Raw genomic sequence first — 24,056 nt, 5'->3', positions numbered from 1 at the left:
ACAAACTGCATGCAAGTTTTAAATCATGGAGGTATACAAATATATTATATATTTTTTTATTTTTATACCTCCATGTTTTAAAAATTGTATTTTCCAAGATATTTCAACAATTTTAGATAACAATACTAAACAAACTTACCCATATTATATCTAAACTAAACATCAATTGGCAAAAAGCCACAAAATGCAAGGCCTGTTATCATTTCTTTTAAAATAAAACAGGAGTTCATTTCATATGACTCTCAACGAATCAGAGTGGAACATAATGTTTATTATATTAAGATGTTTAAAATAGATTAATACAGTAAAATCTTTATTGAAGAATACACAATTTTTAAGGCTTGCTTATTGTATGCATTATGGTTTCAGACAACGCACTTAAAATATTTTTTTTAAAAGGTTTACAATGAGGAATTGTTTATAAAAGATTATGATAAAAGATACACTTATGCTAGCATAATGAGATATGGAACCTGAATGATGATCTCAGTGGTATGTTGAACCAGGGAGGTATGGTTGAACAAGCTACATTAATTCTATTGTAAAATACATCACACATGATAGAAAGAAGTTCCTTTTAAGTTATCAGTAATTTAAAGATGTATTGTCCCTTTGACTAATTCCAAAAAAATAAAAAATAAAAGATTTCGAAAAAAGATGGGTCATTTCGAAGTATCATAATAGCTATTAACTATCACCAAAAATTTTTCGAAAAAAAAAAAATTTAACTGAAATACAGACGTTTTTTTGTTAAAAAAATAACTTTGACTTCCAGTCAAAGTTTTCAATCAAAAAATATCCCATAATGAAACGCGCTTGGTTGGATACTCTGTATGCATAATCATAAAACTTCCTCATGATCTGTGTGAAAATACCTTCTTAACCGTGACGAGTTGCAAACAATCCTAATTTAGCATATGCATAATGCGTACTCATGGTTTGAAATCTTTGTTTACTTTCGCTCGTGACGATTTTCCAGATGAAATGTAATCAAACTAATTTACCTGTTAATTACGTAAATTTGTTGCTTTTGGCTCAAATTTTCAACTTAAAGTGAATAACTTTAATATTACTTTGATATGGCCACTTTAAATTTAGAATATTTTGACCTTCATTTTTTTTTTGTTTCAAGGGACAATACATCTTTAAATAACAATAGAACTGTATATTGCAACTACTAATTACATAACATAAAACTGCTTGCCTGCTACCTTTTATGTAACCTTGTTTTATGTGACATTCAGAGCCAAGCACATGATTGATGTACTCCTAATGAAACAGCATGTAGTGCATTAAAATGTTCAAGTTATAACTATATTTCTGCCCTGCTTTGCATCGAACACTTTTGCCTACATTGGTTGAAACTCAACCTATTATATTGTACACATGTATACTTTGCGTATAGTGATAGGTGCACACAACTTGTGTTCACATAAAACAAATGACCTTAAAATGACGTTCTCTGCTAAAGAAAATTATACCATTAAGTTAAGAATAGTATGTGTGTTAGTAAAACATGCTTACAACGAATTGTATTTATTTTTAGGTGACAATGCCTTCAGGAACCAGTGCTACAAAGGCTCAATATCAAACATATATAAACACAGGTGATGTATTGTAATGGCAATTCTTATAAACCATGTTTAAATAGTATTTTGCATATTATGTTATATGAAAAATCCTTTATTTGAAAAAAAAAATAAATTCACTCAAATCATGGCTTTAAAAAAGTAGAGAGACAGATTGCATGGGTGGGATTTTTTTTTTAAATAGATAAGAAAAAGTTTTTTTACATATAAAATGCTTTGTGCACCAAAGTATTTATCTTTTTACTTAAAAAATATAAAAATATAATTTTAGTAAAGTACTTGCTTTGTTTGTTAGCACGATAGCGCCTACAATTTTCAAGTTATAATTCTGAAGATTCTGGTATAGATAGGTATATACTTACAGAACATGCATACTGAAATTCAAGAAAATCGATTCATTAATAACTTCACAAATAAAAAAAAGAAAATGTATCATGTCAATGTATGAACATGATACATGGTACTTCACTCAGTTTCTGAGTGCTTTCATTACAAATATTAAGTCAAATCTCTGTCTATAATCTAGACTAGCCTATACACCGTGTATGAACATGTGCCACCGTTGTAAATGTGTAGCTTCAAAAAATATTATTACACCACAAATGCATTGAATTAAAGATCTTTATGCAGATGTTTTATTATCTACTATTAATGTTATTTAATATACAGGGGCCATTGCCTATTTGCTGCCAGCATCTGATGATTTTGAATACAGATTCACTCACATTGAAATCTATGGAGGTGCACATCTGACATTTGCTGGAAATAGGACAATTGTTAGAACAGAATGGGTTCATGGTGATGACACTGGCTATATACATGTTGCACCAAATCACATTCTGGATGTAGATGCTGTGAGTATTAATGTGTATTGGCTAGACATAGAGTTGAATATCTTAGTACAGTATAAAGTCAAAATTCGGTTAATCCGGTTAGAGCTTGGATGGGAGACCATCTGGGCTTATCAGGTGCTGTATATATGAAGCTGGAGTCCCATCAGGTATTTGAAATCAGCACTGCTGACTATGGCACCTCCCGCATCTAGTATCTGCCTCAAATGTATTGGTTTATGCCTTTCCTCTGGTCAAGGTGGGCACTGGACGAGAGAAGCCCTTGATCAATGTTAGGACCAACCAAGGTGTTTTAAACAGTCCTGACTTAGTTTCATCAATTCAGATGAATGTAAGACTAAACTGACATTGTCGTTTGCGACAGACTTCAACCATTAAAAAGTGTATCCAAAAGAAAATAAAGTAAAGTTGAGAATCCAACCTCAACTCATTCTCAACTGTACTCTTTATTTCTCTTTTCACATTCTGAACTTTACTAGTGTGTATTTGTATGCAAACCTTAAACAGTATCATAATACTGTATAAAAAAGATAACTTGTACAGAGCTGTTGATATGAAGTTTGCGGTGCACCAACATATCTAGTTCTGAAAAGAACTGTTGAGTTTCTCTTTTTTTACAGAGCTCTAATAACTTTGTTAGAAAGTAAGGCTACAAACAACTGGTGTTTTGTAATCATAAATAATGCATCTTTCTTTGAAGGTATCGCCTTACATTCGAGCCAATGTTACCTGGGCTCCATACATCTATGAAGAGGCAATGTGGATACTTCCTACTGCCACGGTAGAGTTTCGACAGTCTTACAGAACTGGTTGTGCTGGGACAAACTTGATCAGCTCTCATGTGAAAATCTGGGGTATTTTAGATACTTCCAGAGCACACCTTCTGATTGGATATGGTAAATAACAGCGGAAATATGTACATGACTATTCTATATTATATTTTGTTTAAAAAAAAATTGTATACAATAATTTAAGTTTAAACAAAATTCTTTGAGTAAAAAGTACATCTATTTCAAAATCTGATCTTTTGGTATATATTTCTTACAGAAATTAAATTGACTAAAGTAAAAATTTATTATTTAAATCAATAAATTGTGTACATAATTACGGTATATATTCTGTTGTATGATTTATGTATATTATAAATCCAAAGGCAAATTACAGAAAACATTTTCTTCGTTTCTTGGTATCAGTGACTGGATCTCAATGGAGATAAAAATAAAATTATGTAACCAGCTAAATCAAAATGATAATGTAAATCAGCCAACATGATATTCTTAATCTCCAATCCCTAATCTGCATCCCTAATCCCTAATCTTCATCCCCAATCCCTAATCTTCATCTCTAATCCCTAATCTTCATCCCTAATCTTCATCCCTAATCTTCATCCTTAATACCTAATCTTCATCCCTAATTCCTAATCTTCATCCCTAATTCCTAATCTTTATCCCTAATACCTACTCTTCATCCCTAATCCCTAATCTTCATCCCTAATCATTTATATTATATTACAATTAGTTGCTTCAGGTACAACTTTATCGTTGGAATTGTCAAGTAGACGTCATATAGAATGCGTTGGCATCACTATTCAGGAAAATGGTATTTTAGACTTTAAAAGTTTAGTAGACGATGAGGATGATAGATGGACTCTTCAGGTATATTGTTGTGGCTTTTTTTCTTTTAAAAATATTTTAAATTGTTAAAGATGTATTGTTCCCCAAAAACATGAAAAATGAAGATTAATCAAATCAGACTTTAAATAGACCATTTTGTAGTAATAATAAAGTTATGCACTTCTGTAAAAAAAAAATAAAAATTATTATTTTGTCATTATTTAATTGTCTCCCCATTCACCTTAATAAAGACTCAATGTCTAATCAAACCAGAAATTTATTCCATCAGTTTTGTTTCATTAACTGTTTTAAAATCTATTTTTAGATTCTAGAAGGAACAGGTGAAGGTCAAAGGTCAGGAAAATTGACAATTGAAGGCGGTGGCTTACTTCGTGGATCGGTTCTTGATATTACTGCTGAAAGCATTGATGTGGAGATTTCAGGACAATTATCAGTGAACGGAATGGGGTACAGTGAAGGACCTGGCACACCTCTATCAGTAGTGACATCTGGAGCTGGGTTCGGGGCAATTGGTGGCAGAGGACGTAGTACAGGTGAGAATATTTTTGTTATTATTATTATGTAAAAATATGTGAAATGTAAATGTTAGAAAATTAGATTGGTTTCAAAGTCAATGAAACTAAAATAAAGAAAATTTTTTTTTTCACACAAAATAAATTTAGTTAGTGTCTAAAGTTTTTAATGAAAGTTTGATGAAAGGTTTTGAGCTAACTTTTTATTTGTGTGTATTTATATATTTTTTGTGTAATAAATTACAAAAAAAAAAACAGAACGTCACTCCTAGAGTGCATACCTCCTACTGTAAAGTCCCCCTACATAAAATTTCACCGGAAAAAAGATATAGAGATTTTGAAATTACAAATCACAAATTATAACTCTTGCCTCTTGTACAAAGTTTTTTGGACAAGTAGTTCTCGAGTAAAAATGCAATTTCAGTTTACTTGTTACTTTAAAACTGCTTGCCAGCTTATGAAAATTATCTCCTATCTTTTGACCACATATCTATCTGTATTTTCATTTTGGTAAGGAACTTGCAATAACTTTTTGAGTAATCCTGCTGACAAACAAACAGACAAACACACACGATCGACTACATATACCTCCTTGGCGGAGGTAAATAAACTTTAAAACCTCTGAAACTGATATTATTTAACAGATCAACATGTTGGACAACCATATGGTAAAATGGATCAACCGATATATTTTGGTAGTGGTAGTGGTAGTGGTACAAGAGGTGGAGGTATTTTGAAATTGAATACCACTACACTATTAGTGGAAGGTTCTATTACATCAGTGGGTGACAATGGTGCCTCATATAAAGGAGGAGCAACTGGAGGTTCCATTTTGGTCTACACAAACGAACTACAGGGAATTGGTAGTATACAGGTATGACACATTCAGTAATATATTAGTCTAGAGAGTATCAGCAGGGAATAATTTCGCCAGTGTAGCATAGCAAAAAGCTATACAAAACAACCTTGCTACACATTTGTACAATTGTGTAGCAAAAAATACAATACAAAACTATGTTTCTCGGATCAAAAATCACTTTGATTAGCAATATTGCTAAACATAATTTCGAAATGAAATTTTTCCCTGATCAGTGTAGTTTAGATTATAGAACCCTATTAAGGGAACATTTTCTGATTTTCAGGAACGAACGAAATGTCCCCATAATAGGGTGTCCCATGAATAAAGTGTGTTGTTATTATTTTGGGTGTTTCACACCAAGGATAACCTAGTCCTTAAAATTGTTTCCGGTAGGGTCCTTTGATTATTTACTGAAAAATGTCCCTTTAATAGGAAAGGGTTTTACTGTATTTGATAATATCTTATTTTTAAAAAATGCTTGCTGCACAAAACTTTTGAAGAATTATTGTATTAAGTTTAAATATATTTATTTGTAGGTCAATGGAGGCAACGGTGGGACAAATGGTGGGGGTGGTTCAGGCGGTAGACTTGCTATCTTCTACCGCGCTATCGATTGGTGGTTCGGACAACTGACATCGTTTGGAGGGAGTGGTAGTTATGGTGTTGGTGGTGCAGGGACCGTTTATCTCGAAGCACTGCCACCGCATTTCCCGAATAAAACGCTGTTGATTGATAACAATAACCGACAGCCCCCGATTGAGGAGATTGCATCATTCAAAGATGTTTCCATGGATACAAGCCGATCATGGTTGTCAACGGAAGAAGATGAAGAACTGCATTTAGATAATATATTTGTAGTAAAACAAGCTCATTTTGCTGCTGATTCAAATATTACTGGGTAAGAAATATTTGTTTAAATGTTAAAGCTAGCATGGTTACACTATGCATAGAATTAAACAAAATATACAAATAAAGTTATTGTTTTGTGAAAAGATGTATTGTCCCCTTGAAAAAATAATTCTTAACAACATTTTTGTTGAATATGCCATTTTAATGTAATATAATAGTTATCCAAAACATATATTTCTCCTAAAAAACTGTCAACCAATGGGTTTTTGGTTGAATTTAACTATTTTATTTATTTTGTTATTTTATAAGTGAAAACATTATTTCTTTTTCTATGATTAACTTTATTAAAACTAAAAAATAACATGTTCTAAGTCTGATTTAATTATTCTTCATTTTTCATGTTTTTGGGGGACAATACATCTTTAAATGTTTTATTAAATGTTTTGTTATTTTTCAGTCTCCGTGGTGATCTATTTCATGGTGATACAACGTCTTACCTTCACATTGGATCAGGGCAGGTTTATGTTGTTAAGCCAGTTCATGACAGATCATGGGAGCTTAATATCCATGTTTATGAAGGTGGAACCATTGTTTTCCCAACAACATTTGAATGCTATGATGTTGAAATTTCAATAAGGTAAAGCTCTGTTTATACTATCAAACTTTGTGACAAAAATATGTGATGTGCTCATATATGGACATGATGATGTCTTATCACTACCATATGTGGGCATATCACTACCATATTTGGGCACATCACACCTTTTTTGTCATAAAGTTTGATAGTGTAGACAGAGCTTAACGGTTGCTACACATTTTTTTTTCATCAGTTCTTCGATTTCATCAGGCAAAAGTTTAGCAACACACTTTTATTTATACAATACACAACGATTTTGAAACATTGACAACTCTGTCAATTTCCTTATTGTTTCTTGTTGTATGTATGCCATCCTGGTTGTAAAATTGTTAATTAAAATTTGGTTTCATTATTTCAGAGGTGTAATAAGTGTCCACAACATGATTGTTGGTCCAGGATGTCGTCTGCTTCTAGCACCAAGTGGAACGTCACGTCTCATCAACGACTCGGTAGAAACATCTATAGAATTTACATCAGGAGGCTTAGCGGGTCACTTCAGGTTTGACACCTTAACCATAGCAGATGGAGGTGAGGTTACTGCATTGGATGATGACGATGATGCTCTTAGCAACATTACTATCACTGCAGATGTAATTCATGTGCAAGGTGGCGGACATCTTCATGCCGTCAATCTGGAACTGAATGCTGACTCGTTAGTTGTTAATGACCTAGGTCGTATTGTAGCAGACTATCATGATGTGACTTGTATTGACCCTGATGGCATAGGGAAAAATTCTCCAAATGGATATGGAAGTTCAGGTATAGTGTGTGTTATTAGGGAGCTTATATTTTGTTATGACCTGTGACCTACACATTATTGTGTCATAGGTCGTTGTCCTTGAGGAATCGAGTGAGGAAGAGCCCTCCTACATTTCAATGCATGCGCACACTGAATTAGGTCCTAGTCATCGCAAATTGAAAACTGTTGATCTTATAACTGAAATAAAGCCATGATGTCAAAGGTTAAAACTTGGGATGTAAATGTAGGTTAATGGAAACAAAAGTGTATTAGACAATTTCCCGATATTTATCATAAATTTACATTTTTTTTATTGATACCATTTTGGATTTTAATCATTATTATTTGTCTATTATTATTTGATGGTTTAGGGTTTTCTTTTCTTTGCATGAATACCATAAACAAACATTTTACCGGTAGGTGCGGGTCACGGTGGCACAGGAGGTCGTGGTTCACATCAGGCAAAGACAGGTGCCCCATTTGGCCATGTATTTGAACCATACCACATGGGTTGTAAAGGTGGCGGTAATTCTGGGGGTAGAGGTGGAGGAACATTAACAATTGCAGTTACAGAAAACATGAAAATAGATGGTGAAATAAGTGCCAACGGAGAGGCAGGTACACAGTACGGTTCTGGGGGTGGGAGTGGAGGAACTATTTGGATCAATACGAACAATATGCAGGTATATATTGATATTATCACTGAGATGTTTTATTGTGCAAGACTATGTTGATGGAGCTAAAAGTGCAAAATGCTATATTAAATCATTTTTCAAAGTGGAAATGCACATATTATTTAAAAATCTACTGTTATCAATTGACATTGGTTTTAAAAATTTATAAAGCACAAATAAAAATCTTGAAGCATTGTGAAACAAGTGAAAAGGGAAAAATGGAGGAAAGTAAAATTTGATAGTCTAAAGCTCTGTCTACACAGTTTATGTGACAATAAATGTGATGTGCTCTTGTATATAGACATACCATAATTGGGCATATATATTTGTTTGATAGTGTAGACAGAGCTTTATAGTGTGTTTATTGTCTTTGTTCTCTATAACAATACCTAAAAATCACTAAATATAAATAATATTGAATAAATCTACTGTAATGATCAGATAAAGTTTTAATTTTCAGGGATATGGAACGATATCTGTTAACGGTGGAGATGGACATACACATAGTTCCACATACCAAGGCGGAGGTGGATCCGCTGGTCGTATCGCAGTCTACTTTGCTCTGAATCGCACCTTTTCTGGCTCGTGGCAAGCCCATGGAGGTGATAGTGGGGGTGTATCATCTGGTGTAGGTGCAGCAGGAACAATATTCTTCTACCATACTCGTTACATCCACAGAACGCTTCTTGTTAATAATAATGGCAAAGGACAAGAGGATGACAATGCAATTGAGAATTATGAAGATTTATCTGAAGATGAAAGTCACACATGGCTTTTACCATCCTCAGGTCTGCATGACTTTGCAGGTATGTGCTTTATTGAACAGTTTGATTACTATGTTTTTGTCTTATCTTGAGATTGTGCATCCAAATGTTGCAGAAAACACTTATATAATGAATAATAATAATTGTCTCCACTACAAACATATGGTAGATTCTCTCCATCATGGATTCCCATTTTCTTTAGGTCTAGGTTTTCAAATTTATTTATTTTTTTATGTATATATATAAACATACAAAACAGCACCACTTATTTAAGGCTGAAATCTTTGTTAACAATGAACGTAATAATAATAAAATTAAACTAAACCGTTAAAAAAACTTGCAATATTGCAAGTTTAAAAGAAAGTTAACATTCATTTTCAAATTGTTTTCTATAAGCTGAACATTAATTCTGTTTTGTATTGTATTGTATTAGGTGATTTTGATTACTATTTTGAAGAATTACAAATTTATGGAAATGCGCATCTTGCTGTACTTACTGATCCACTATTTACACCAGCTTCTTTGTTCTTCGAAAATATGATTGGTGATCGCACCGGTACACTTCACATTGCAAGGAACCAGACGATGGATTTGTTTAGAGAAAAGCTAGACCTACCATTCAATGTAAGAGTGTATCAAGATGGAAGGCTGGGGTTAGCGCCAGAAACTATTGTCCATGGTGTTACTATATATCTAGATGGTGCTCTGGATTATGTTGAGAACTTGACTTTACATCATGGTGGTAGATTTTGGCTGAATCACGATGGTCATACTGGTAACCTATCGTCCTCAACGTATGAGTTTGACACAGTCCATGTGCAGACAGAAGGTTACATGCACATGGTTTCTGATCCTGTAACGGATTCTGGGATCAGATTTACTACCCGACTTCTCCACATTGATGGTGGTGGTCTTTTGGAAGGAACTCATTTATATATGCATTCGGAAAACATTACCATCGATTCTGGAGGTGTTCTTCGGGCAGACGGGTTTGGTTATGCAGTTTCGGATGGGGGTAGTACAGACACCGATGGAAGTTACCGAGTTGGCATGCATGGAATAATCAACTATGGACAGGGGTTTACAAGTAGCAGTGGATCGTCTGGTGCAGGGCATGGTGGCAGTGGTGGACATGGCAAAGGTAGTAACAGTTCAATTTTGGTGTCAATTTTCAGCTGTTTCTAACCAATATTAATAGCTCTTGTAAATCACACAAATCTATTTCCTATGTATTCATACCCTGCCCTATTTACTGAATTATATAGTGTTTTTACTGTTTAGCTAGCGTGCAGAATATGTTTAAGCATTCAGTCACTCATTTATTTATTTTATTATTCAATAAAAGAATATTTATTATGTTTTCTTAGGATTAAGCAAAACCGGAAAGCCATACAGTACTTTATATGAACCTACAGAGTTTGGTAGTGCAGGTGGTGGTACAGGTGGTGGTCCAGGTGGTGGCAGGATATGGTTTAATGTTACAGACACCATTGATATTGATGGCCTTGTTTCTTCCAATGGTAAAAATGGAAATGACAAAAGTGGTGGTGGTAGCGGAGGAAGTATATGGATGTATTGTGATACAATCAGAGGATATGGCACTATTGCTGTGAATGGTGGCGACGGTGGGTCGTACAGTGGAGGGGGAGCAGCAGGTAGAACTGCTCTTTATTTTAACCAAAACATTACCTTTAGTGATTTCAATTACGAAGCTCATGGAGGGCAACCTGGGACTGGATGCAATTCTGAATGTGAAGGTGGAGGTCCAGGCACTATATTTATTTATCATCAATTAGAAGATCATCGAAGTTTGTATGTAGAGAATGCAGGCTTGCAACCTAGAACCAAATCAATTGATTGGGACACTCTTGATGAAGATGGATGCCGGGCATGGATCCTCCCATTATCAGGTGGTCATGAATTTGCTGGAAGTAGTAATGAATTCCATTTTGAAGAGTTGCAAATATTCGAGGGCGCACATGTAGCTGCATTGACACCTAACAGGACTTTAGATACTCTTAATGAATGGGGAAGAGTTCAGTTTAGCCAAACCGGAATCAAACTAGTTACATTTCACTTTATTCACATGATTGGTGATAGGACAGGAACTCTACATATTGCAGACCAACAAGAAATGGACTTGAACAGAAAAGAGATAGATCTACCATTTAATGTGCATGTGTATTATGATGGTCATTTGGGATTAGCCCCAATCACAGTTGCACATGATGTAGAGATTCACCTTGCTGGACAATTATCACATGTAAAGAATTTTACATTACATCATCGCGGTTTGTTTTCAGTCAAACATGGTGGACGAACAACGGGACAGCAGCCAAGTAATTGCGAATTTGATTTTGTTTTAGTACAAGATGACTCGATCATAGAAGCAGTAACCAGTCCAATTGATGAACCTGGAATTACATTCCATACAATTGGGCTTGTGGTAGAGGGTGGAGGATTAATTAACGGAACACGCATGACATTTTTATCTACTAACATAACTATAGATGCTGGAGGTTTGATAATAGCAGATGGTCTAGGCTATCAACCAAATCATAGCAACGATACACATGGATCAGTGTCGCTACTTGGTGACGTGAATCCTGGGTCACCAGATGCACTTCAGGGACCAAGTGCTGGTGCAGGGCATGGTGGTAGTGGTGGTAGAGGGAAATCAATGGAATCATTTGGTGCAGGATTCGCATACGGTGACCTCTATGAACCGTATGTTTTTGGAAGTGCTGGTGGGAAAAGCAAAACAAATGTTGATGGTGGTTCTGGTGGAGGAATTATTTGGATGAATGTTACCGACACGATTTTGATTGATGGAAAAGTCTCAGCGAATGGTGGATATGCTGCTAAGAAAGCTGGAGATAATAACGGTGGAGGAGGTGGAAGTGCAGGAAGTATATGGGTTTATACTGACACCCTGGCAGGGTACGGAAAATTTGAAGCCGACGGAGGCGATGGATTGGCAACTGCAACAGGGGGTGGAGGAGCTGGAGGCAGAATTGCAATTTACTTTGTAAACAACCAGACAATGACAGGTTTCCGATATCACACTAGAGGCGGGTTTGGCGGGAATGACGCAGAGCATGGAGGTGCAGGCACTGCTTTTGTATATCATTTGTATCATGAACATAGAACACTCATCATTGACAACGGTGGACGTGAACCATTGACAACTCCTTACGATGTGCATGTTAAAATTGGCATAACTGATGAAGTTCATTTGATTGAGGATTACAAAGATCTTAGTACTGACAGCTGTAGAACATGGATTTTACCTCAATCTGGTCGACATTTTTTTGCTAATGGAACCTATGATTATCACTTTGAAGAACTTCAGATTTATGGATCAGCTCAGTTAGCAGTACTAACTGATCCAGTAAATAGTAATTTCACCCTTTTCTTCAGACATATGATAGGAGACAGAACAGGTACTGTACACATCGGAGAAAATCTTGTATTTGATTTAAAACGTCCTGTAATTGACTTGCCATTTAGCGTAATTGAATACCCTGGTGGCTATGTTGGTCTTGCTCCTTATACAGTTGTTCATGGTGTCAGTATCTGGTTAGAAGATGTCTTACACCATGTGGAAAATATAACTATTCGGCATGGAGGACTTTTATGGATGAGGAGTGGAGGATATACTGGTGAAAATGATCCAAACTTTTATACATTTAACGATGTTAAAATACAAAATAACGGGATACTTCTCGGCGTAACATCACCATTAATGGATCAAGGAATATCTATTGATACTCAAGAATTGTACATCGAAGGCGGAGGATTGTTTCACGGAACAAGACTGTCGGTCACATCAGTTAACCTTACGATTGATGATGGTGGACAGCTAGATACCAATTACGAGGGATTTACACCAGAGCACACTACAGACAAAGATAATGAAATCAATATTGGGAAAGGCTATGATGGGTGTAGTTATTCTACAGGCTCCTCAGGTGGTGGCCATGGAGGAACAAGTGGAAAAGGAAAAGGAAATGCATTTACTGGTCAACCATATGGAAATTTGTATGAACCTTTTGTTCATGGAAGCTCTGGTGGTGGAACTAAAGGTGGTACTGGTGGAGGAACTGTCTGGATCAATATCACCAATGTACTTCGTTTGGATGGTGAGATCAAATCTGATGGAGAGTATGTTACTGGGTGCAATGGAGGTGGTAGTGGAGGCAGTGTGTTTATAAATTGTAATCTGATTACAGGAACTGGTAATGTTACTGCTTCTGGTGGATATGTCAGTGGAAGTGAAGGAGGTGGTGGTGGAGCAGGAGGTCGTATTGCACTTTACCTCTTGTCCAACTTCACATTCATTGGGTCCTTTCAATCATTTGGTGGAGCAGATATCGATCAAATTGAATCAGATAGACATGGTGGGCCTGGGACTGTGTTCTTATACCATCTTTACTACGAACATCGCACTCTCCTAATTGACAATAATATGCTTAAGATTCCTGATCATGAAGATATGTGTACAAGACCGCTTGAACATTCTGATATAAGTGGCGATTCATTCAAAGCTTGGATACTTCCACAGGCGGGTGAACATTACTTTGCCAATGGACGTCGGGATTATCATTTTGAAGAATTACAAATATATGGAAACGCTGAAGTTGCAATACTAACCGAACCATATGATCATGGAGCTAGTTTATTCTTCCGTCACATGATCGGGGATCGAACGGGTAAGGTACACATTGGTCCGAACCAGATAATGGATTTAAAACGTGAATTCCTTGATACTCCATTCAGCTCGTATGTGTACGATAAGGGATACATTGGTCTGGCGCCAGAAACTGTTCTCAGTAAAGTTTTTATATATCTGGAAGGTACAATGGATCATGTGAATGTTATGAAACTCTACAACGGAGCTGCTTTGCACATTCTCAATACCTCGTCAACAAATCGACTACCGGCACTTCAATATCGGTTTAATGACTCGGTCACAATAAAAGCTGACTCGTTTATCCGTACGTGCGGTGAGAATGCTCACGAGTACCAATACAATTTGAATGTACCACTCTTGGTTGTTGAAGGAGGTGGAGCAATTTACAGTAATCATCTGAAAATTGAAAGTATTGATATGGTAGTTGATGATGGTGGTCGAGTTGATGCAAGTGATGGAGGTCATTTACCTATGGAAGGTCCAGGTAAATAATAATTTTAGTTTTGTATTCAAAATAAAAATTAATTTGAAGTACCATTTGGGTATTATCAGATTTATATGCTTCCAGATAATGAAAGGAAACTTTAACTATATACGCATTTACAAAACTCATTCTCTATGTTTTAAGTTCCTTAAGTCGAGATGTAGCTTGGTGGTTAACGTGCTTGCCTTCCAATCCCGAGGTCCAGGGTTCAATCCTGACCTAGTGCCAGGGTTGTAACTCGCGACACTTTCAACTCCACTCCCTAAGCCTCAAATCAGACTTGGTTTAATCAAAAATTGTATTAACTGTGTTTTATTCATCTTCAGCACCAGGAACGTTCAACTATCATTGGAAAAGTGGTGCCTCGCATGGAGGTATTGGTGGTAGGGGTGAATGTGGTGGATTCTTTACTTGCCGTCTAAAGCGAAACCATCCCTATGGAAACTTTTTCTATCCAATGGATTTCGGAAGCGGAGGCTATGGTGCTACAGAGGTCGCCGGAAAAGGTAATTTATTTTTAAGAGGCAAAAATCAAATGTTGATGATAATATAGAAGAGTCTGTATTTACTTTTGACTCTAAAATTACAATGGCATGTATTTCAAGTTCTGTACTTGGTTTAATTGTATTTTTCATCTTATTATTTATCAATCTACAGGAGGTGGTATTCTTGAAATTGAAGTTGAAAATATATTACGCGTGGACGGTCACATAGCTGCAAATAGTTTAGATAGCGTAGACCCAAATAGCAGTGGAGGAAGTGGCGGTAGTCTGTTAGTAACTGTGGGCGCCCTCACAGGTAAGTTCTAGAGCATTAGCATTTAGATTTGTAAAACTCCAACATTTTACAAGTCATCAAGATTCTTTTTCTCTGCTTGACTTGTTCATATGGTGTTCGTAAACACAGTAATTATGAATTATATGCAATTGACTGTCTCTTGGTTATGATTAGGCTAGTCAGCAATACTAAATATTTAGAAATTTCAACTTGTAAAAATAATACCCACAAATTAATTAAAATGCTAAAATAACAGTAAGGAAAGTTCATACAGTATTAATACTTCCATTTATTTGGTTGTGAAATATGAATTTATTTGGTTAATATACTGCTTATTAAATTGTTTTGATTAAAAATGATTTATTATTTCAGGTGGCCACACTGGTGCATTTGAGGTAATTGGAGGAGCAGGTTTTGGAACAGGTGGAAGTGGTGCCGGGGGTCGAATCGCAATCTACCACACAAGTAATGTGACCCACGATTTCTTCCAAGGTGCGTACAACGTACAAGGTGGTACAATCAACAGTGTTTCATCAGAAGCTGGTGCATCTGGGACAGCGTACATCAAACACTTGGATACAGACCATGAAACGCTTGTTGTCGACAATCGGGGACGTACATCTCTTGATGACGAAATTGAAAACATTGGACGACGTTTAGATCTGATGGATCCCGGGTACCCTTACGCTCGTAAAAGTAGTTACACAACAGCTAGTGGAATTATAGTCACAACCAGTACAAGCCCATATTATTCTCATCCCTATTATTATAACTATTATCTCCAAAATATGTTTGATCAAACATTGGGTTCAGCCTATGGTCAATACTACCTAGCGTATGGATCATCCGCTACGATTACTTTCGATTTCAACAACAAAGTTAAGTTTGTGAATGTTTTAAGGATTTACCCTGTCTGTTCCCGTCCTACTAAATTTAAAGTAAGTTTTCTTTTCTTCCTTATTTCTCTATGTAGTTTGCATTTATTTTCATCAATCCTAAGCCACAAAATCACCCACAATGCATCTGGTACAGACAAATATTTTAACAAACAATCTAACTTATCATTTTGCATTAAAAATATTGTTTTCGTGTTTTATAATTATTTTGCAGCTAAAGTTTATATCATATGAATAGAATTACTATGAATCATGATTCAATAAGCTCAGTCAAAAGATGATGCTTAAAAATAGTTAAGTTTCATGGTGTAAGCTCAAATGCACATTCCATTTACTGAATATTTATTAAAAACAGCGAATAAATTTCAAACACATGTTTACCTTTTTTAGGTGCAAACAGAACTTTCTGATTCAATAAATTATGAAACAAGTAATTATATAAATCCAAGTTCAAAGTGTACACAAGGGACGTTTCTGGAGTTACCAGTACGAAGGAATGCAGATAAGGTCGTAGTCATCATAGTCGGAGATGGAAGTCCTAACAATTATGCTTCATTATCAGAAATAGAGATATTTGAAGACGGTATGCATACACATGATAGGTAAGAATTAGAAGAAAATCTTGGTAAGAGGATTCACAGGCTCTTGTCATTGGGATTTAGTTCCCTTTTGTGTTTCCTGCCACTTACTTTGTAGTTGTTTATTGTTGTTGTTCTTGTTTTGATTGGGAATAAAGAATAAGACAACATTTCAAAGGATGGATAAATAATGCGAGAGATTGGCGGGAATAGGTCTTATTAAATAGAAGGCAAAACAAATTTTTTTAGAAATAAGAAGAAAGCGTAATGTCGCAAGACATCATTATATATGATGAATATTCCTATATTTGAAGGGCAATTTCGTGGTATGATGTTTCTAAAATTTCACTTTTTAGACTACTAATCTTTTCTACTGACAGGTACAATTTTAGAGAGTTGGATAGTGCTAGGACTTGGATAGAGCCAGAAACAGGAACAAACTCGTACAAATTTGATGAACTCCGAATTCTTGGTGGTGCTCAACTTGCTTTTATGCCAATGAATGCTTTCAATGACACGTTTGATGTCCAAATTGGAGAACTTGTTGGCGACACAACAGGTTAGTAACATAACTAAGTAGTAGTGCTAACAGAAATATTTTTGTTTAATAATTGCATTGTATTGCGTGGAAAGTAATTGGTTTGTCTGTGCAAACGCTTGACTCTTTATACAGCGAACAGCTTGCCAATGTGTCCATGCTATATTGGAAGACGCCAATCATCCTCTTCACTGTCACTTAGAAGTGGTAGGATGAGGACGGTGAACGCGCAGAAGGACCGTTACAAGTACTCGTTCTACCCAGCTGGGATATAACATTATAACAAAAGATTTGTTAGATAGGTTTTTTTCCTTTATATTTATTTTAGGTAAGCCAAGATATGAGCACTGTCATTTCCATTATATTGGATAATAAAAGGAATCTGTATATGTATCTCTATATTTTTATTGTTATCATATATTCACTTAGGTTTCATACACGTTGGATATGGCCAATCATTTAACATAGATGTCACTCACCCGGATGTTCCATTTAGTAGCCGTATCTATGAGTCTGGCCATCTTCACCACCCAAAACGAGCTTTTTTCAAAGGAGTTTCTCTGAAGACATCTGGAAAGGTAACAATATCATTTTCATCTTACAAGGGCATACACAACCCAAATTGTAGTACTAGTTTGTGGATACCAATCTGCTCTTTTACCTTTTTCACATCTGCATAAATTGTTACTTTTAAAAAGTTGTAACCAGGTTTGATCTCATGACTCATTACATTTTTTCACACACGGATACGCGAACCTTTTGAAATCTCGGGAGGAAAGAGTAGCTGGGCGCTATTTGATTACTATGATTGGTCAGTTAATACCAGATCAATACACGTGAGCGTAGTGAGTACTCGGAACATCTCGAAACACAGGCCTCTTGTTGGTGTGTTTTTCTTCCGAGATTTCACAAGGGACACAAAATTGTCACACTATGTAAACCTGGTTTTGTAGATGTGAAAAGGGTGGTAGAAATTATGAGATACTGTAAATGAGATAATAGAATATAGAAACAAAAAAAGAACAATTCTGGTTATTAAAGTTAGAATATATAGTGTATAAATCAACATCACAATGCCTTCAACTAATTTATATAGGTTACAGGACTGGAGGACGTTTTTGTTTTTGATGGTGGTTCCGTCTTTGTAGACACAAATGCAAGCTTTGGTTTCAACACTTCAGACACCCAGTTCTACTTGTCAACACTTCATGTGCAAGATAGAGGAACATTTGAAATGTTTGCAAATGATAAGCACATTGGGATGAGTATTGATGTCACTAACTTTACCGTAATTTTGCATATTATTTTTATAATTAATTTATTTTATAATTATTTTTGTGTTCAACCAGTAAACTTGTTTTATACTGTAGTACAGTAAACACACAATTTCTAATACTAAAACTACATTTTTGTTGGGATAACATTTCTTAATACAGTAGAACTTCTTTGAAATAATACTACAATATTCAGAGGACACACTACCTATTGAGAGTACAATTTGTTGGGTCATAAGGAGTTTTATTGAAGTCTAGTATAATAGAGTTAATAAGGTGCTCTCCCTTTTTCCTGTCTCTTCTGTACAGGCACAAGCCTGTATATTGTACTCTATTCTACTGCACATTTGGAGAAAGTAATATCTTTTGATTTAACAGATATATGGAGGAGGTCATTTCATATCCAACGACCGCTTAAATGTTAATGTTTCACATCTGATGGCTGTGTATTCTGGTGGAAAGATTACGTTTGACAATGGTGGATATGAGACTATTGAAGAAAGAGGTCCTGGATTTAATGAGAATGAGGGGCCTGGACAAGGATATGGTATGAACTAAACCTTAGAACTCTGTCTACACTATCAAACTAGTGTGATGTGCCCAAACATGGTAGTGATATACCCAAATATGGAAGTTATATCACCCTGTCAATATATGGACAGAGCACGTTTCTTTTTATAAAATTGTTGTTATTTGTTTATCGTAATATTTTAACAGGTTCTTCAAGTGGAGGAAGTGGTGGTGGACATGGTGGAAGTGGTGGAAGAAGCATTGGACAGTCTTTGGTTGGACTTGCATATGGTTCGATCTATGAACCAGTCGATTATGGAAGCAATGGGGGATATGGTTCAGGATATGGTAAATATTTAAAAAATGACCGTAATCTTTCTTGAAAGGCTAGATAAAGAACCACAAAATGGCTATTGATATTATAATAATTAGGTGATCATTTAGAATAAAATGATCACCTATTGTTATTGTATGAAATCTTTATTCTTCTTCTTATTCTTATTATTTATTTCTCTCTGTACAAATTTGTGTAACAAATATCTCAAAAAGTTTAATGTCAATGATTACCAAAATTTCACATTGTCTTTCAAGTACCTTAACTTAGCCATAATAAGCTTTTCAGCGTGATCAGTCATCCGTGACATCACGTATACGCCATTTTGTGAAATCACATTATCAATCATATCTCCATAATTCATTATCACATATTAATGAAAATCACTACACGTAAACTTGAGGTCAAGGTAAAAAATATTAGCAAATAAAAACTCGGGCGTTTCAAGGTCATGCGCGTAAAATCGCGCGTTGCAATTTTAAAAAGCTCAAAATTTAGTTTTTATCAATTTAGAGCATGAAATAGGCCATTTGCGTGTTTCAAAAAATTACTGCGTAAAAACACATTTTTGCGCACGCGATTTTTAAAAAGGGTAAAAAATAAAATTTGATGTATACATCATATTCTACTCACAATCCTTAGTACATTCTCCGACTTTGAGTCCATTCCGACTTAAAATAACGCTATACGAGCACGTTAAAAATGACAAAATGCGCACATTAATTGTACAAAAGTGCTAAAAATGGTAAAAAATAAGGCCTTTTTAAAATGAATATAACTCTTCAGAATGGCAGGTGACCCCCAATTTTTTTAACTTATTATGGAAGCCAATAAGTTGTAGATATAAATATATATACATATTAGACGTACAAAATGGTATGACGTCATCAAATGGCCACTTGAATTTAAAAATTAGTAATTTTTATCTTTTTTGTGTGGGTTATCACATTCAATAGAGCACATCTCCGTTATTTGAGCCCGATTTTCGCACAAATTTTAGTATGTGCTTGCTCAATTAATTATCTTTCTCGTGAGTTGTCAACATTTTTATTGTGATGACGTCATCACGCGTAAAAACTTGAATAACCTAGGTCGTGTAATTTCAGCTACACCATACATTTGAATATCTTATAGCTCCTCAGAATTAAAGGTGACCTTGAAGATTATAATTTATTATGAAAGCTGATGAAATGTAGATATGAATTCATATCAAAATTAAGCCTATCGGATGTTGTGATGATATCATATGGCCAGTTGAAGTTAAAAAGTAGTTTTTAAATTTCTTTAGTCAAAGTTATACAAATTTCAAAGAGCGCGCATTGCGCTTCTACGTGTCAAATTCTCTTCCAATCCTTATATTTATTTGCTCAATTCATTATCTTTCGAAATTGTCATCTTCGAGTTTATTTTGATAATTCCATCATACCAAAAAAATAGAGCATGATGTGGGTCCCGTAATTTCACCTATGCTACACTGTATATAGATATACAGTATATACTGTACATATTGTATATGAAACATAATAGGTACAACTCAGCACTATAAGTGTATATGCATCATGTCATAGGATGGCGTACATCAGCTTTTTACGATCATATGTTAACGTACGTGCATGTTAAAAAAATGTTAATTTCATTAAAATGATAAAAATGATCACCTATAATTCGTCAAAGTGACGAATTAAATTCTAGTTAGGTGATCATTTAGAATAAAATGATCACCTATTGTTATTGTATCAAATCTTTATTTTTCTTTTTATTGTTTCTGTACACTATTTTGTGTAACAATTATTTCAAAAAGTTTAATGTCAATGATTACCAAAATTTCAGAATATCTTTCAAATAATATAACTTAATCCTAATGAGCTTTCCAGCGTGATCACTCATCCGTGACGTCATTTATACGCCATTTTGTGAAATCACATTATCAATCATATCTCCATAATTCATTATGACATATTAATGAAATTCACTACAGGTAAACTTCAAGTCAAGGGTAAAAATATTAGCAAATAAAAAGTTGCGCGTTTCAAGGTCATGCACGTGAAATCGCGCGTAAAAAATTTAAAACGCGCAAAATTAGGTTTTGATCAATTTAGAGCATGAATTAGGCCATTTGCGCGTTTCAAAAAATTACTGCGCAAAAATGCGTTTTTGTGCGCACGATTCTTAAAATGCGTAAAAAATAAAATTTGATGTATAAATCACATTCTACTCACAATCCTTAGTACATTCACCAATTTTTAGTCCATTCCGACTTAAAATAACGCTATACGAGCACGTTAAAAATGACAAAATGCGCACACTAATTGTACAAAAGTGCTAAAAATGGTAAAAAATAAAGACTTTTTAAAATGAATATAACTCTTCAGAATGGCAGGTGACCCCCAATTTTTTTAACTTATTATGGAAGCCAATAAGTTGTAGATACAAATGTATATACACATTAGACGTACAAAATGGTATGACGTCATCAAATGGCCACTTGAATTTAAAAATTAGGAATTTTTATCTTTTTGTGTGGGTTATCACATTCAATAGAGCGCATCTCCGTTATTTGAGCCCGATTTTCGCACAACTTTTAGTATGTGGTTGCTCAATTAATTATTCTTCTAATGAGTTGTCAACATTTTTATTTTGATGACGTCATCACGCGTAAAAACTTGAATAACCTAGGTCGTGTAATTTCAGCTACACCATACATTTGAATATCTTATAGCTCTTCAGAATTAAAGGTGACCTTGAAGATTATAACTTATTATGAAAGCTGATGAAATGTAGATATGAATTCATATTAAAATTAAGCCTATCGGATGTTGTGATGTTATCATATGGCCAGTTGAAGTTAAAAAGTAGTTTTTAAATTTCTTTAGTCAAAGTTATACAAATTTCAAAGACCGCGCATTGCGCTTCTACGCGTCAAATTTTCTTCCAATCCTTATATTTATTTGCTCAATTCATTATCTTTCGAAATTGTCATCTTCGAGTTTATTTCGAAAATTCCATCATACCAAAAAATTAGAACACGATATGAGTCCCGTAATTTCACCTATGCTACACTGTATATAGATATACAGTATATACTGTACATATTGTATGACACAGGTAGAACTCAGCACTATAAGTGTATATGCAATCATGTCATAGGATGGCGTACATCAACTTTTAACGATCGTATGTTAACGTACATGCATGTTTAAAAAATGTTAATTTTATTAAAATGATAAAAATGATCACCTATAATTCGTCAAAGTGACGAATTAAATTCTAGTGAGAAATTGTTTTTGTAAAAAAAAAATGTTTCTTCGCAATTTCTTTCTGTACAGATTTTGTGTAACAAATATCTCAAAAGGTTTAATGTCAATGATTACCAACATTTCAGAATTTCTTTCAAATACTTTAACTAAGTCCTAATAAGCTTTTCAGCGTGATCACTCATCCGTGACGTCACGTATATGCCATTTTGTGAAATCACATTATCAATCATATATCCATAATTCATTATCACATATTTATGAAATTCACTACACGTAAACTTCAGGTCAAAGGTAACAATATTAGCAAATAAAAACGCGCGCGCACGTAGGGTCATGCGCGTGAAATCGCGCATTAAAAATTTAAAAAGCTCAAAATTACGTTTTAATCAATTTAGAGCATGAATTAGGCCATTTGCGTGTTTCAAAAAATTACTGCGCAAAAAAATTATTTTGCGCGTGCGATACTTACAAAGTGTGAAAATTGCAATTTTTTTATACAAATCGCATTCTACTCAGCATCCTTAGTACATTCACCAAATTTGAGTCAGTTCCGACTTAAAATAACGGTATACGAGCAGGTTAAAAATGTCAAAATGCGCAAATTAATTGCATCAAAGTGATGAAAATGGTGAAAATTAAGGCCTTTTTAAAATGAATATAACTCTTCAGAATGGCAGGTGACCCCCAATTTTTTTAAGTTATTCGGGAAGCCATTGGGTTGTAGATACATATTTATGTACACATTAGACGTACAAAATGGTATGACGTCATCAAATAGCCACTTCAATTTAAAAATTAGTAATTTTTATCTTTTTGTATGGGTTATCACATTCAATAGAGCGCATCTCCGTTATTTTAGCTCGATTTTCGCAGAAGTTTTAGTATGTGCTTGCTCAATTAATTATCTTTCTCAGGAGTTGTCAACATTTTTATTTTCTTGACATCATCACGCGTAAAAACTTGAATAACGTAGGTCGTGTAATTTCAGCTACACCGTACATTTGAATATATTATAGCTCTTTAGAATTAAAGGTGACCTTGAATATTATAACTTATTATGAAAGCTGATGAAATGTAGATATGAATTAATATAAAAATTAAGCCTGTCGGATGTTGTGATGTTATCATATGGCCAGTTGAAGTTAAAACGTTGTTTTTAAATTTCTTTAGTCGAAGTTATACAAATTTCAAAGAGCGCGCATTGCGCTTCTACGTGTCAAATTCTCTTCCAATCCTTATATTTATTTGCTCAATTCATTATCTTTCGAAATTGTCATCTTCGAGTTTATTTTGATAATTCTATCATACCGAAAAATTTGAACATGATGTGGGTCCAGTAATTTCACCTATGCTACACTGTATATAGATATACAGTATATACTGTACATAATAGGTACAACTCAGCACTATAAGTGTATATGCATCTTGTCATAGGATGGCGTACATCAGCTTTTTACGATCGTATGTTAACGTACGTGCATGTTTAAAAAATGTTAATTTCATTAAAATGATAAAAATGATCACCTATAATTCGTCAAAGTGACGAATTAAATTCTAGTGAGAAATTGTTTTTGTAAAAAAAAATGTTTCTTCGCAATTTCTTTCTG

At 34.6% G+C, this 24,056-nt stretch overlaps 1 protein-coding gene across 1 annotated transcript in view; it reads left to right on the top strand.

Moving 5' to 3' along the window:
* The window catches only part of LOC140039431 (uncharacterized), a 77,365-nt gene that overhangs the window by 17,405 nt on the left and 35,904 nt on the right, over positions 1 to 24,056 (top strand). The window contains exons 13-34 of the mRNA XM_072085031.1: positions 1,547 to 1,607; positions 2,259 to 2,443; positions 3,141 to 3,336; positions 3,959 to 4,095; positions 4,379 to 4,607; positions 5,231 to 5,460; positions 5,982 to 6,343; positions 6,752 to 6,931; positions 7,290 to 7,690; positions 8,091 to 8,353; positions 8,805 to 9,150; positions 9,542 to 10,249; positions 10,476 to 14,285; positions 14,612 to 14,791; positions 14,943 to 15,083; positions 15,435 to 16,000; positions 16,349 to 16,560; positions 16,917 to 17,095; positions 17,504 to 17,652; positions 18,171 to 18,362; positions 18,727 to 18,895; positions 19,066 to 19,206. Of these exons, the coding sequence (XP_071941132.1) occupies positions 1,547 to 1,607; positions 2,259 to 2,443; positions 3,141 to 3,336; positions 3,959 to 4,095; positions 4,379 to 4,607; positions 5,231 to 5,460; positions 5,982 to 6,343; positions 6,752 to 6,931; positions 7,290 to 7,690; positions 8,091 to 8,353; positions 8,805 to 9,150; positions 9,542 to 10,249; positions 10,476 to 14,285; positions 14,612 to 14,791; positions 14,943 to 15,083; positions 15,435 to 16,000; positions 16,349 to 16,560; positions 16,917 to 17,095; positions 17,504 to 17,652; positions 18,171 to 18,362; positions 18,727 to 18,895; positions 19,066 to 19,206 (9,037 nt within the window). The remainder of the gene's footprint in view (positions 1 to 1,546; positions 1,608 to 2,258; positions 2,444 to 3,140; positions 3,337 to 3,958; positions 4,096 to 4,378; positions 4,608 to 5,230; positions 5,461 to 5,981; positions 6,344 to 6,751; positions 6,932 to 7,289; positions 7,691 to 8,090; positions 8,354 to 8,804; positions 9,151 to 9,541; positions 10,250 to 10,475; positions 14,286 to 14,611; positions 14,792 to 14,942; positions 15,084 to 15,434; positions 16,001 to 16,348; positions 16,561 to 16,916; positions 17,096 to 17,503; positions 17,653 to 18,170; positions 18,363 to 18,726; positions 18,896 to 19,065; positions 19,207 to 24,056) is intronic.

This window comes from Antedon mediterranea, chromosome 2 (genome assembly GCF_964355755.1).
Source record: "Antedon mediterranea chromosome 2, ecAntMedi1.1, whole genome shotgun sequence".
Taxonomy (NCBI): domain Eukaryota; kingdom Metazoa; phylum Echinodermata; class Crinoidea; order Comatulida; family Antedonidae; genus Antedon; species Antedon mediterranea.
This window is presented reverse-complemented; position numbering and strand designations above follow the sequence as displayed.